The sequence below is a fragment of the Canis lupus genome, chromosome 2 (assembly GCF_011100685.1).
Source record: "Canis lupus familiaris isolate Mischka breed German Shepherd chromosome 2, alternate assembly UU_Cfam_GSD_1.0, whole genome shotgun sequence".
Taxonomy (NCBI): Eukaryota; Metazoa; Chordata; class Mammalia; order Carnivora; family Canidae; genus Canis; species Canis lupus.
Genome location: NC_049223.1, coordinates 67,741,200 through 67,755,392, shown reverse-complemented (window position 1 = coordinate 67,755,392; position 14,193 = coordinate 67,741,200). Strand labels below are relative to the sequence as shown.

Below are 14,193 nucleotides of genomic sequence, written 5' to 3'. Positions count from 1 at the left end.
TTTCTTGCTCCTAGGCTCGCTCCTTAGGACTACCAACTGCGCTAACCAGCCCAGGTTTCTTGTATGGCCTATAGACTTTCTGAGGTCAGAGATGGGCATATTGCTCTTCTGTACCCTCTCCTGGTTCCCTGCCTGAGTCTAGTGCTGTGCTGGGCACTGAGGAACATGGGCTGATTGAAGCAAAGGCCCCCAGGGTCAACTAGTACAGTTAACATCTGCTTTGTACATCAGGGACCCCAGCCCTGTGCCTTCCCGCCAATCTTACCACTTCTTGGCCTGTCTCAACTTTGTCTACTCTGTCAGTGGGGACACAAAAATAAAACCCAAAAGTTCCTGCATTGAAAGTGCCTATGAAATACCTGGAAACATGAAACCTGGACATTTGGACAAAAAATTAATATAAGGTGGATCCCACAGTATCCAATATAGCCTCTCAGGAAAATACCTGTAACACTCATTGCTGTCTGTTTACATGTCTACCTTCCCCCTTAAAGAGACAGACTGCAGACCCATGGAAAAAATGTGCAACCTCAAGAAGAAATCGATGTAATTAAATTTACAACAAGAAAACATTTTCTCTCTAATTAAATCCAAAAGTCTACAGGTACTATTATGATCACGGCATCAATTTAACAGCAGACAACTAGAAAAAAACACAACTGTACCACAATAAGGGGACGAGTAAGTAAATGATGGTTCGTCTACTGTGAAATACAGTGCAGCAATTAAAAATAATAGTCATGGATGTCTGGTTCAAGTTGGTAGGCTGACCACCTTCCCGAGACTCCATTAAAATAACTAAGGGATATAAAAGCCATAGCCCACAATAAAAATGAGAATGCGAGGTCTATAAGAGGCTGAGAGCTTCCCACATATTTCTGGAAGGCACAAAGCAGATGGCAGAGTGGACAGTGAAATAGGGTAGAGATAGCCTAAAGCAGTGGACCTTTCAGAGCAAACTCAATCAGAAACAAAAGCATTTCTGTGTTCAGTGGTGACTACTACAGAGAAACAAGTACTTTTAAGATTTTATTTATTTATTTACTTAAAATAAACTCTACACACAGCGTGGGGCTCCAACCTACAATCCTGAGATCAAGAATTGCATGTTTTGCTGAGCCAGCCAGGTGCTTGAAGAAACACTTACTTTATTTTTTTTTAAAGCTTTATTTACTTGAAAGAGAGTAAGAGTGAGAGTGAAGAAGCACACACGAGCATGTCCTGAGGTGCGGGGGAAGGGCAGAGGAAGAGGAAGAGGGAGAAAGACTCTGAAGCAGACTCCAAGCTGAGCACGGGGCCCAACACAGAGCTCGATCTCACAACCCTGGATCACAACCTGAGCCAAAATCAAGAGTTGGACACTTAATCAACTTAGCCACCCAGGGGCCCTGAAACAAGTACTCGAAAATGAAACATGCCACAAAGCAATAGTGGGTTTTGCAGAGGTGGCTGTACCATGAGCAAAATTTTCCTCCATTTTCTAAACTTTGTGTAGGTGGTCATATTATTTTCACAATAATACAAAAGGGACAGCAAGTTATGGCAACTCCAAGTGAAAGCAGATTTCAGGGCACTGAAATAGAGATAACCACATAAGGAATGTAATCTTTCTGAAGCCCCACTGTAAGTGAGGCTCTGAACTAGGAACTGCATGGTATCCAAAATGTAGCACAGTTCCTTGAAGCAGGTCTTATTAACCCCACTCTACAGAGGAGGAACTGACCTTGGAGAGGCTAAGAAACTTGCCTAGGGTCAGAGTTAAAAGGTGACAGGGCAGAGATGCTGACTGACTTCAAATCTCTTGTTCTTCTTTCCACACATCCCCATCCCATGTCACCACTTCAGTGGATGTCACCAAACCAGATCAACCCATGTTCATATGGTATTCAGCTGCTCGCCTGGGATTGGGCAAGGGCAGCTCTGCTGGTCTGATAAAGCTCTGAGGTCACAGGACCAGAAGGGACAGAGGACAAATACCTTCCTGTGATTCTTCGGATCAGCAGAGAGTCTGGGATGCTGAATTCAATCACAGAGTCAAGCTTCTCTTTCCTCTTCTCCATGAGGTCATCAAGCTGTAAAAGAGTATGTGGCTCACCTAAGCTACCAGAGCTTGATCAGAGCCATTTCCCTGAAAGGAATTTAGATATAAAGGGCCAAGAGTTCATTTCCACGCATCAGTGAAACAAATGGAGGCACCCACCATTTCTGCCTGCCTCACAGTCCGAGGGAAGCCATCTAGGAGAAAACCATTCTTGCATTGAGGGGTCTCCAAATTCTTCTCAATGAGCTCCACTACCATTTCATCACTCACCTGGAAGTGAAGAACAAGACAGCCTTGGAATTAAATCTGTTAGTTAGTTGACAGCCCAACTCCAGGGCCACAAATTTGTGTCTGTATAACCTGATTAACAGCATGTTTTCCTGACCCCAAAGAAGCAAATATCAGAGCAAATGTGGAATGGCTCCACCTTCCAAAGAAAATTCAGTTTCATGATTTTTGTGGTTGCCATATATGTGTTCTCTTCCCTTGAGATTCTCTTGTGTCCCAACAATGTGGCTGAGGGAAAAGGATCCACTGCCTGTTACTTGGACAGGAGGCTTCCATGTCTTAGGTACTGAGGTCCTCTCCAGCCATTAGTTAGAATCCTTTTCATCAGATAACAGCTCATCAGCAAGCAGCTGTCAAGACATAAGGAAGGCTTCTCTCTGAGAGATCACTGAGAAGGGCTCCACGGAAGAATAGGGGTTGACCAAAATGCAGAAAGGCACCAACTTTCCCTGTTTCACAATTTGCATTAGGCCAACAATAAAGTGGCCCAGGCCACCCTGGACGTGAGGTAAGAGACAAGGTCATCGAATTGGCAAGACTGGGTCAGAACCAAGGAAATGAGGTATCAGCCCAACATACCTCTTAACCCTCTCAAAGCCCCAATGAGGACCCAACCCAGCTTTCCAAAACTGGTTTTCCTCCTGAGCTTTCATAGAAACAGCAGTTCCCTACCAGTACAACAGTGAAGGCTGCTAACGTCTTATCTCCTAGGACTGGCTGTGAACTTGGGGACAAAGTACAAGCTCTGTGATGAAGTAAAGGCTGGAGATAAGCAATCTCATGGCCATATCCCAATTTTTTTCTCAGCACAAGATCTTCTGCCAAGACCCAAAGTCCAAAATATCTAGTTTTCTGGTTTAGCTCGAGGTCTCACAAACATGAAGGGAAAACTAGAGGTAAAGGGGCAGGTGGGTGGGCAGGCGTACCACTGATGTAGCTACGGAATCTCAAAGCCTGCCAGGAGGTAACGTGGAGATAAAGGCAGAGCCCAGTGCCTTCCCCAACCAATACTCTAAAAGAGAAGATCAGAGGGCCAAGCACAAGATGACTTCTGAAAGAGATTCCCAGATGATAAATATACCTTTTTATCCTCCTCTTCCCCCCAAATAATAAATCTGATCATCTTCATGTATGAACATAAAATAAGGAAAATGTTAAGGAAGCAAGTGGTTTGTAACTTTTTAAGTACTTATGGTATGTCTTTTTGCTCATCAATATTCTATATTATAACCATTGTTTCTGTAGTTTAATTAAAATTATTTCTTGGTGTTCCAGCTTACTAAAATGCCTGAAGGTGATTCTCAGAGGCCAAGTTCCAGAATAACTCAGTTACAACTAAGCTCTGGCACTAACCAAAGAAGATTTAGTAGTTAATAGAACATAATCATCCAATTAGATCAATTGGACTAATAATGTAAGAAAATGCTATTATATCCCCCAAATAGGAGGAATTACTTTTGTCAATTGCCAGTAACTCCACTGTTAGAGATACAGAACACAGAGCCACAAAAATAGAGTTAAAACACCCTGTGGTTTCCTGCATTCTCTCTTGGATAATCCTTGAGTTCTGGCCCAGGGATGGCAGTTTCATTTTTGGCTCTAAAAATTGGGCATGTTACAAAATGCATCAGCACAAAGGAACCTCAAGTATATTGTGAATAGAGGCACCTACCTGTATGCAACTATTAAACTTAGGGTCGTGAGTTCTAGCCCCACATTGGAAGTGGAGCCTACTTGAAATAAAATAAAATATATTTTTTTTAAAAAAGGAATACTGTAAATAAAATAAATGCCACACATTCAGAACGAACCACATAACCTACTACTCTAGAGGTTCATGTAATGTGTAAGTTTGTTAGAACATCCCTCAGCACAGGGCTGTCCGACAGAATTTTCTACAATAATGGAAAGATTCTAAACCTGTGCTGGCTAACAAATTCTTGAAATGTGGCAAGTGAGACTGAGTGACTGAATTCTCAAGTAAATTAAATCGGAAGTAATTTCTATGGTTCCATGTGGCCAGGGGCTACCAAAGAAGGCAGTGCCGATAGAGACTTGGGAATACCCACATTCACTGGTACCACCAAACCTACCAATTTCCCAGCATCCATAGTGGCCTTCAGCTTTTTCCCCAGTTCTGAGCCAGAAGCCACCATGGCCCTCAGCATGTCCCCCGTAGCCAAATGGCAGACACAGAAGTTTTCAGCCAATTTGGGTGCCTGTGGAGGGGAAGAAGAAAATCAAGACAGTTAACACTGAATGCCCGGGCATCAGACAGCCTGGGTGTGAACCTGGCCCTGGCACTCACTGGCTGTGTGAACTTCAGCAAGTGCCAATTTCCTTACCTGTAATAGGGATTAAAGTAACTTATATTATTTTTAAAAATATTTTATTTATTTATTCATGAGAGACATAGAGAGGCAGAGACATAGGCAGAGGGAGAAGCAGGTTCCCTGCAGGGACTCCAATGCAGGACTTGATCCCTGGATCCTGAGATCATGCCCTGAGCCAAAGGCAGATGCTCAACCACTGAGCCACCCAGGCATCCCTCTTTTTTTTTTTTTTTTTAAGATTTTATTTATTTATTTGAGAGAGAGAATGCATACACAGGTGGACAGAGCAGCAGGCAGAGGGAGAAACAAGCCAGCCCCATGCAGGGCTCAATCATAGGACCCCAAGATCATGACCTGAGCCAAAGGCAGACTCAACCGACTGAGCCATCCAGATGCCTCTAAAGTACCTTGTGTTCTAATGTAGAATGATTAGAGGGTTACAGTAAGCATTATTATGACAAAATACATATAAAGCACTGAAAACCGCACCTAGCACACAGGAAGTGGTCATAAATATTTGCTATTATCACTACTTTCACTTGACACACACTAGTGACACAAAAGCCTCAGTTTATAAACGGGAAGAGTCAAAATACCAGTATCGGTACTTCACATCGTTGCTGCAAAGTTTATTTTTATTCATTTAAAATTTTTATTTTTAAGTAATCTCTACACCCAGCCTAGGGCTCAAACTTATGACCCTGAGATCAAGAGTCGTATACTGTACCGAGCCAGCCAGGAGCCCTGGCTGCTGTGAAGTTTAAATGAGTTCATGTATATAAAGCACTCAGCATGATGCCTGACATATAATGTGTTGAATGAGTATTTCCCAAAGAATGAATGTGTCTGTCAAGTCCTGTGGCCACTGGCATGGAAGACGGCTGGGGCCAGGTGAAGAATTCTGGTTTCCCCCAGGCACACCTGGTTCTTCCCCCTATCCTCTCAGAGGCTCAGTTTCCTTGCCTGTTTATTTTTTTATTTTTATTTTTTATTTTTTTATTTTTTTTTAACTTTTATTTATTTATGATAGTCATACAGAGAGAGAGAGAGGCAGAGACAGAGGCAGAGGGAGAAGCAGGCTCCATGCACCGGGAGCCCAACGTGGGATTCGATCCGGGGTCTCCAGGATCACGCCCTGGGCCAAAGGCAGGCGCTAAACCGCTGCGCCACCCAGGGATCCCTATTTTTATTTTTTAAAGAGGTTTCTTTTTTTTTTTAATTTTTATTTATTTATGATAGTCACACACACACAGAGAGAGAGAGAGAGAGAGAGAGGCAGAGACATAGGCAGAGGGAGAAGCAGGCTCCATGCACTGGGAGCCCGACGTGGGATTCGATCCCGGGTTTCCAGGATCGCGCCCTGGGCCAAAGGCAGGCGCTAAACCGCTGCGCCACCCAGGGATCCCTCCTTGCCTGTTTAAAATGAAGGCAAAAAGGCTCCATCTTAGAAAGTAGCTCTGAGGATCAGACAGGATACATAAAAAGAGCATTTGGCTAACAGTATATACTTACTTAGTTTCAGGAGGCAGTATAGGTATATAGCCTTTTGGTTAACACATGGGCTTCAGAGTCAAAATTCCTGGGTTCCAGACACGATGACTAGAGAAAAATTGTATAATCTTACCATTTTTCAAATTTCCTCTAAGTCAAATGGAAACAGTAACAGTACCTCCATCACTGGGTTGATGGGATCAAATGGAGTTGACGTACATACACAGAGACAGGCGCATAGTAAATATTCTATGAACATCAGCTGTACTATATAACCCCTGCCCTAATTCCATGTTCATTCATAGAGAAAGAAAAAGCTGATGCCTCTTCCAAGAACTGTGCTGGGAGCCAGGAAGAGACACGGACCCTGTCCTCTACAGGTTCCCAGTTTGGTGGACAAAATAGCAGAATAAAGACTAGAAGAGGAAGAAACTCTGGACAGCCCAACAGTGGTTTTGTAATGGCAAAACCCCTGTAAGAGATCACAAGGAACAGAATCAGTTTAAGAAGCTTAGCATCCTGGTTCAATTGTTTTATAAAATAAGTAGGGTTGGTTGGATTTTTATTCAAACCAGTGCATTGGGAGTTTTCTTAGCTGCACACAGAAAAGCAAAATAGATTTAACTCAGTGTAGCAAATTCTAGTTTGTGATTCATGGTCTGATTCAGTTCAAGCAAAGACCTGACTCAACAGCAAAATGGAATTCAGATGAAGGAGGCATTAAAAACTGCACTTTGGAAAACCAATGAAGGTTGGACTCTGGCAGTGGAAAACCTTCTGGTCTTCCAGGCTGGCATGGTGGCCACATACCCAAAGAACTGAGCTTTTCTGTCAGTCTTTCTCCTTGGTTGTTGAAGCTAACTTGGGTGAAAATTTTGGAGATTAGGATTATTCAAGGTGAAAGACTGACCAAAACACCAGAGAGCTGTTACCACAGAACCTAACTTTCTATTTTTTATCACCCCCGAATTGCAGGATTCTTTTATGCTGCTCCCAATGATCGGATTCCACAGCTGGGTGTAAGAACACTCCACTAGGGGGGCGCCTGGGTGGCTCAGCCAGTTAAGTGTCTGCCTTTGGCTGAGGTCATGATCCCAGGGTCCTGGGACTGAGCCCCAAGTCAGGCTCCCTGCTCAATGAGGAGTCTGCTTCTAGCCTCTCCCTCTCCCTCTGTGTTCTCTCTTTCTCTTCTCAATAAAAAAAAAAAAAAAGAAAAAGGAACATATCAGTAGGGAAGGCATGGCAAAGCAGAATAACTCCTTCATTCTCTACTGGCTGCATGGAAGTCAATGTGGTGGGTTGTAAAGAGCATGGACTTTGGAGTCCCACAGATTTACACAGGGATCTGGCTAAGGCTTAACAGCTTTGTGACCTTGGGCCAGTTACTTCACTTCTCAGCATCCTTTTTCCTCACCAAAAGGGGATGTCTACTTCATTGGGCTATTGTAAGGATAAAATAAAATAAGTACCCCAAACATTAAGACACACAGTAGGCAATTAATTAAGACCTCCTTCCATGGTCTTTCTCTTTTGCATTACAAACTACAGAAGTAGCCTGATGAAATAACTTTATTATACTCCCCTCACATTTCAAGCTTATGTTTAGACCATTGCTTCTACTCCAAGTCACCTGGGGGTGCTGTAAAATGCAGATTCTGATCCCACAGGTTAGGGCCTGAGCAACTGCATTTTTAACAAGCTTGCAGGTCTGGCTGTGCTGTTGGCCCCTGGACCGTACTCTTGGTGCTGAGGCCCTGAGTCACTGGGGTCTCACTCGCCATGGACCAGGAAATAGGGTCATCACTTCTGTGAGAACCCTATGGGATAGGGGGCAGGCTTTGGCGAGGCATGGGTAAGAATGGCTAAAACCACTAGAGAGGCAGCATGGTGGGTTTAATGTTCTCAGTCTTCAGTATATTATCACCATCCTCTGGGGCACACTAAAAATACAAAGCCAGGCCTGCCCTTAAAGTTTATGACTGAGTGCTTGTCAGGCAGCACCCTGGGATTCTGATGTACAGTTTGTGAAGTCTTGGGGTAGCGCTGCAATATTGGCTTTTTGGTGGTACAGATCTGGGTTGGAAACTGGGACCTACAATTTACTCACTGTATCTCCCTGAACAAGTTATGCAGCCTTCTTAAGGCCTCAGTGTCTTCATCACTGGAGAACAGAAAATAATGTCTATTTTCAGAGTTTTATTTTGGGGATTTAATAAAACTATGTATACAAAAGCATTCAGCATAGTGCCTGGCATTTAGAGAAATAAAGGGAAACTATTAGTTGTTGAAGTTTGATTTAATCTCAAGTGTTTTCTCACCTTGACTTTATCTCTCTGCCTCTACTCCTTCCCACTCTCATGTCCCATGTTCCTATATATGTAGCAGGAATCATCTCCTAAAATACTGTTGGGTGCACCCCCTACCCCACCCCCAAAGCGTGTGCACACTCCCCACCCCCCACATTCAGAAGCCGTCCATGTGTCCTCAATGTAATAGGGGAGAAGTCCAAATACCTATGTCTAGCATTCAGTGTCCTCCACAATAAACTTCTTACACTCCCAAGCTCTTTAAATTTACTTGTATAGGTCCACTATCTGGATGCTTCGCACCACTGCAAACAGTGGCTCTATGTATGATTCCCAAATACATAAGCATCTCTGAGGACCTTGGCTCCTCTCCCTTCCCTCTGATGGTCTAAACTCAACCTTTCACAGTAAGCAAATTCTAAGCATATATCTCCCCAAATATCCCTTCTTTCTCTGATAAGGATTCATTTGACTTGGAGTGTTTGCAACATGCCAAGCAATTTTACCATGCACTGTTTTACTGTATTTAGTATGCATAATATAAAACAAACCCATGAGTAGGAACTATTTTTATCTGTATTTTATAAATGAAATTCAAAGGCTAAATTAAATTGCCCAAGATCACATAGCTAGTAGTAACAGCAGAGCTGGCAAGCCCTAGTTCTTATCCATGACATTATATGGCCTTTTAAAAAAACAACCCGTAGAGCCTTAGTGGCTGTCCTTGGGGAAATTGTGTGTGTGTGTATGTGTGTGTGTGTGTGTGTGTCTGGAAGAGAACACAAGGAGGACTTCACCAAGCTGACAATATTCTGCTTCTTGATATGGATAGAAGCTACACAAATGCAATTGTGAAAATTCACATTGTGAAAATTCATCAAGCTGCTCACTTACGATATTTGTACCTTTCTCCATGTATATTATACCTCAGTAAAAAGCTTTTTAGGGATGCCTGGGTGGTTGAGCATCTACCCTTTGGCTCAGGTCATGATCCAGGGGTCCTGGGATTGAGTCCCACATCAGGCTCCCCACAGGGAGCCTGCTTCTTCCTCTGCCTAATGTCTCTGCCTCTCTCTGTGCGTCTCTCATGAATAAATAAAATCTTTAAAAAAAAAAAAAGTTTTTTCAAAAGCACAGGAACCCGTGTTTAAATGTCAGCTCTGCCTCTTACCATAAAACCTTAGGCCAGTGATTTTTTTGAGACAATTTTCTCACCTATAAATTGGGGATAATATTGCCAACATTACTGGCTGGGCGTGAAGAATGGAATACTCTTGACAAATTATAGTTCTTATTCTAACTCCTAGCATTTGTCAGAGTCACTCACCTGACACTTCCCACATGGTACTTTGCACTGGTATGTACTATGTGCATGCATATTCATTTCTGCCTCTACACCTAGACTAGTATCACTGGTGTAAGATGGTGACTCTGCTCAGGAATCAGTCATGAGTTCAAATTCCGCCTTTGTTATTTCCTTATGTATATCCGGCGGCAAGATATAGCTTCTGGGCCTCAGTTTATCAGTAAAAAGGCATGGATAATAGGATCTACCTCTTAGGGTTGTAGGGTTAAATCAGAGGACATGTAAAATTTTCGACTAGGGGCCTGTTGCATAAGGGTGATTGTTATATTATACCCTCTTGAGGGCAACAGCTGCTCTCTGCATGTCTAACACCAAAACTATAAAACACAACATGCATAGGGTAGGGGAAAAATCTATTTATTTATTATTTTTTAAAGATTTTATTTATTTATTCATGAGAGACACACACACAGAGAAAGGCAGAAGCACAGGCAGAGGGAGAAGCAGGCTCCATGCAGGGAGCCCGATGTCACGCCCTGGGCTGAAGGTGGGCGCTAAACCACTGAGCCACCGGGCAGCTAAGGCTGCCCAGAAAAATCTAACCCAGAGTAGGAGATAGCAACAGAAAGAGGAGGGGGCTTTGGAGCCATTCAGACACAGGATCTGCCAATTACTTGCTATGTAAATTAGAGAACAGGCCTTTTGAACTTCAATTTCTTTAACTGTAAAAAGGGGAATAAGAGTATGGGACTCATAGAAGTGTTTGTCACTGCATTGACACAGCTAATGGAGGCTGACCTGCAAGATGAAGAACTGGTCTAAGCTGGACACATGGAAAAAACTGAACAGGGCTGGCAGAGAAAATAGGAAACACACCTTGGTCATGATATCTGGGAGCTGCTTCAAAATAACCTGTGAAGGGAGAGTGGATGGGGAAGGAATGGCCACCAGCTAATGGTTGTGAGGGCTAGATAATGGGTACACAGGGATCAGTTTTCTTTTGTATTCAAACTTGGGGCATCTGGGTGGTTCAGTCAGTTAAACCAACTCTTGATTTCGGCTCAGGGTGATCTCAGAGTGGTGAGACTGAGCTTCATGTTGGGCTCTGTACTAGGCATGAAGCCCATTTAAGATTCTCTCTGGGCAGCCCTGGTGGCGCAGCGGTTTGGCGCCGCCTGCAGCCTGGCGTGTGATCCTGGAGACCCGGGATCGAGTCCCACATCAGGCTCCCTGCATGGAGCCTGCTTCTCCCTCTGCCTCTCTCTCTGTCTCTATGAATAAATAAATAAAAATCTTTAAAAAAAAAAAAAAGATTCTCTCTCTCCCTCTGCTTCCCTCCCCCCCACTGCCCCCACTCTCAAGTGCTCTCTCTCTCTCTCTAAAAAACAAAACAAAACAAAAACCACAAACTCTTCATAAAAAAGTCAGGGGGTGCCTGGTGGTTCAGTTGGTTAAGCGTCTGCCTTAGGCTCAGGTTGTGATCCTAGGATCCTGGAATCCAGCCCAAGTTAGGCTCCCTGCTCAGCGGGGAGTCTGCTTCTGCTTCTCCCTCTGCGCCGCCCCCCTTTGTGCTGTCTCACTTGCTCCCTCTCAAAAGAAATAAAATCTTTAAAAAAATAATAGGTAGTGGTGCCTGGCTGGTTCAGTCAGTGGAGCTGCGACTCTAGATCTTTGAGTTCAAGCCCCATGTTGGGAGTGGAACCTAGTTAACTAAAAAGTAAACAAAACATTTTTTAAAAAGGGACGCTTGGGTGGCTTAGCAGTTTAGCACCTGCCTTCGGCCCCGGGCATGATCCTGGAGTCCCAGGATTGAGTCCCATGTCAGGCTCCCTGCATGGAGCCTGCTTCTCCCTCTGCCTGTGTCTCTGCCTCTCTCTCTTTCTCATGAATAAATAAAATCTTTAAAAAAAAAAAAAAAAAGTTAGGATGTGTTTGCAGATTAATTGCTGCTGGAAGCTGCTGCTTTCCAACCTTTGATTAATGAGCACTGCTGTTTTTTTCAACTCCACAAAACTACAACCAACAGTATTCCTACTGTTCCACTTAATGAAAAGGTATATAGAAGTTAAAAGACTTGTGTTTCCTCAACTCCCAATTACATCTCCTCCACTTCCACAAAGTGTTTTCTGACCAACACCCACCATACATGCACCCTTATAAATCAGCTCATAAGTATAATTTCCTTCAAAACTTCCTGAATACATCACCCTTTACACTGAAATACATCCGAGTTGGGGGGAGGAGAAATGTGTAAGATGAAAAGTAGTCAATAATTACTGAACACCTACGATGTGCCAGGTTGTCATCTAGGTACATAGGGTTACTTTACACATATACATGACACAATCTTCCAATATCCTTGTCAGCTTTTGGCCTACATGAGTAAGGACCTTATCAGTTTTGTTCACTTCTCTATCTCCAGTGTTCGGTACTCATGAAATGTTGAATAAGTAAGGTAGGTATTATCACCATTTTTCAAGCGAAGACATTAAGGCTTAGAAGTTACACAGCTCGCTGTGTAAAGCCCTGTCTCAGCACTGGGACAGATTGTTCATTATACAACTAATGGAATTATTAACTTCCGTATGAACTAAGAAAAAATAATTGACGCATCTGAGCTACTCTGTTTATACTCAGTCACTCACAGCAAAAGTCCGCAGAGTCTGGGATTAAACATTCCTAGGCTGCATGCAGTTTCCCTAATAACAGAGAGTGGTAGCAACAAGAGACTTCAAAGTTACTGAGGTCAAGTGTATTAGGTGAGTTCCAAGAATGAATCAGCTCCAGCTATAGAGAGAAAAGGGAAAGTGGTCGTTCATGACCTAGTGCCCAGAGCCAAAAAGCAATTATCACAGGAATGAGCTGAATCTCCCAGACTTCCCTTGTCATCATCCACATTATTCTGTGTCCTTCATCCATTTCCAACCCCATCGGTGCCAAGTGATGTGCTGGGTGCCAGAGGGGTCCCAAGAATGAGTAAGACAAGATCTTTTCCAGAGCTAGAAAAGTGGGCGGGCACAAAGCTGTCCCTAGAACACCATTCACTTAGGCACTCAGACTTGCAAGAATTCCCTCTTTATTTACTTATTTAAAGATTTTATTTATTTACTTGACACACACACACACACACAGAGAAAGCACAAGCAGAGAGTGGCTGGCAGAAGGAGAGGGGGAAGCAAACTCCCCACTGAGCAGGGAGCCCAATGCAAGATTCGATCCCAGGACCCCAGAATCATGACCTAAGCCCAAGGCAGATGCTCAACAGACTGAGCCACCCAGGTGTCCCCAAATTCCCTCTTTAGAACCTAACAACCAACAAGAACCTGTGACCCGGGAGGCAATGCCAAACCTAATGCAGGAAGGGTACACTGATAACCCAAACCTATGGGCCTCCATTTTCAAAATGAGATCATAGATCCCAACTCTGATCTATGGGTCCATTACAGCACAGAACCAAGTAAGACCCCACGGTCTGCTAAGGTAGAAAGTAACTTTAGACTCCAAACTCCTGGAGCCCCATGGCTCCTGAGGTTCCAGACTGGATGAAGTCAATTTCGCTGTCTTCAAAAAGCAACTGACCTCTCTGGGCCTGTTTCCTCACCTGTATGTTGAGGTACCCTCTCCCATTCCCCCAACTTAACTGGCTCAGGCAGGTCATGCCTCATTTCTCTTAGTACTCCTCTCATGAGCACAGGCCAGCTCCCCCCGCCCCACGTGCTGGAGATGCTCCTCCACCTTCAGTCATTAATCCTAAGAAGCAAGGCTGCCCTACCCTGAATGCCTGGCACATAGCCCTGAACAATCCACTTCCACATTGCAGGGAATCTGGGGTCCCTGGCTCCACTCAGGCTGTAATCTAGATGCCTCAACCGAAGGCTCACCCCACCGCTCAAACCCTCGCAGCTTTTAACCCCTTAAGGGATCTAAATCCGTCCTCCCATTCCCCCCAACACGACACCTCAAACCTAGATCCCTCCAGAACTCTAATGCTACCTCAGGCTTCCCCCGACCTCCAATCGCACCCTCTCGCAAACGCCTCACCAGAATCCCAGACGCCGGCCAGGACCCCCACACCCTCCCCAGGCCTAAGCCCACGGTCCCGCTCCAGGGCGATCCGGACCTCCGGCCGTCCTGACCTTGGGATTCCACAGGCTCCGCCGCCAAGCCCGGCCCCGCAGCTCACCTGGGTACCCTTGCCCGCCCCGGGAGGCCCCAGCAGCACAGCCCGGATGCCTTTAGGACTCTCTGGGGCCGGTTCGGCCGCGGGGACGTTGGGAGCCATGGCCGCCAAGCCTCTCGCCGCTCAACCCGCCAGCGCACACACACACCTCGCAGGTCCAGCGCTTCCAGCCTAGCGCGCCGCGCACGCCACGCACGGCCCGCTCGCCGCTAACACTGGTCCGCCGCCACGTCCGTCAAGTCGCTCCG

The 14,193-nt window shown here is 44.7% G+C and overlaps 1 protein-coding gene across 3 annotated transcripts in view; it reads right to left on the bottom strand.

The window, feature by feature from the left end:
• The window catches only part of AK2 (adenylate kinase 2), a 29,081-nt gene that overhangs the window by 7,422 nt on the left and 7,466 nt on the right, over positions 1-14,193 (bottom strand). The window contains exons 1-4 of one of the 3 annotated variants that reach the window (XM_038531169.1): positions 13,949-14,131; positions 4,423-4,548; positions 2,201-2,311; positions 1,978-2,072 (exon numbers count right to left, since the gene is read on the bottom strand). In XM_038531169.1, the coding sequence (XP_038387097.1) occupies positions 1,978-2,072; positions 2,201-2,311; positions 4,423-4,548; positions 13,949-14,047 (431 nt within the window). In that variant the 5' untranslated portion in view covers positions 14,048-14,131. Of the gene's footprint in view, positions 1-1,977; positions 2,073-2,200; positions 2,312-4,422; positions 4,549-13,948; positions 14,132-14,193 lie in introns of those variants that run through there. The other 2 variants (XM_038531170.1, XM_038531171.1) reach the window with 2 other exon arrangements.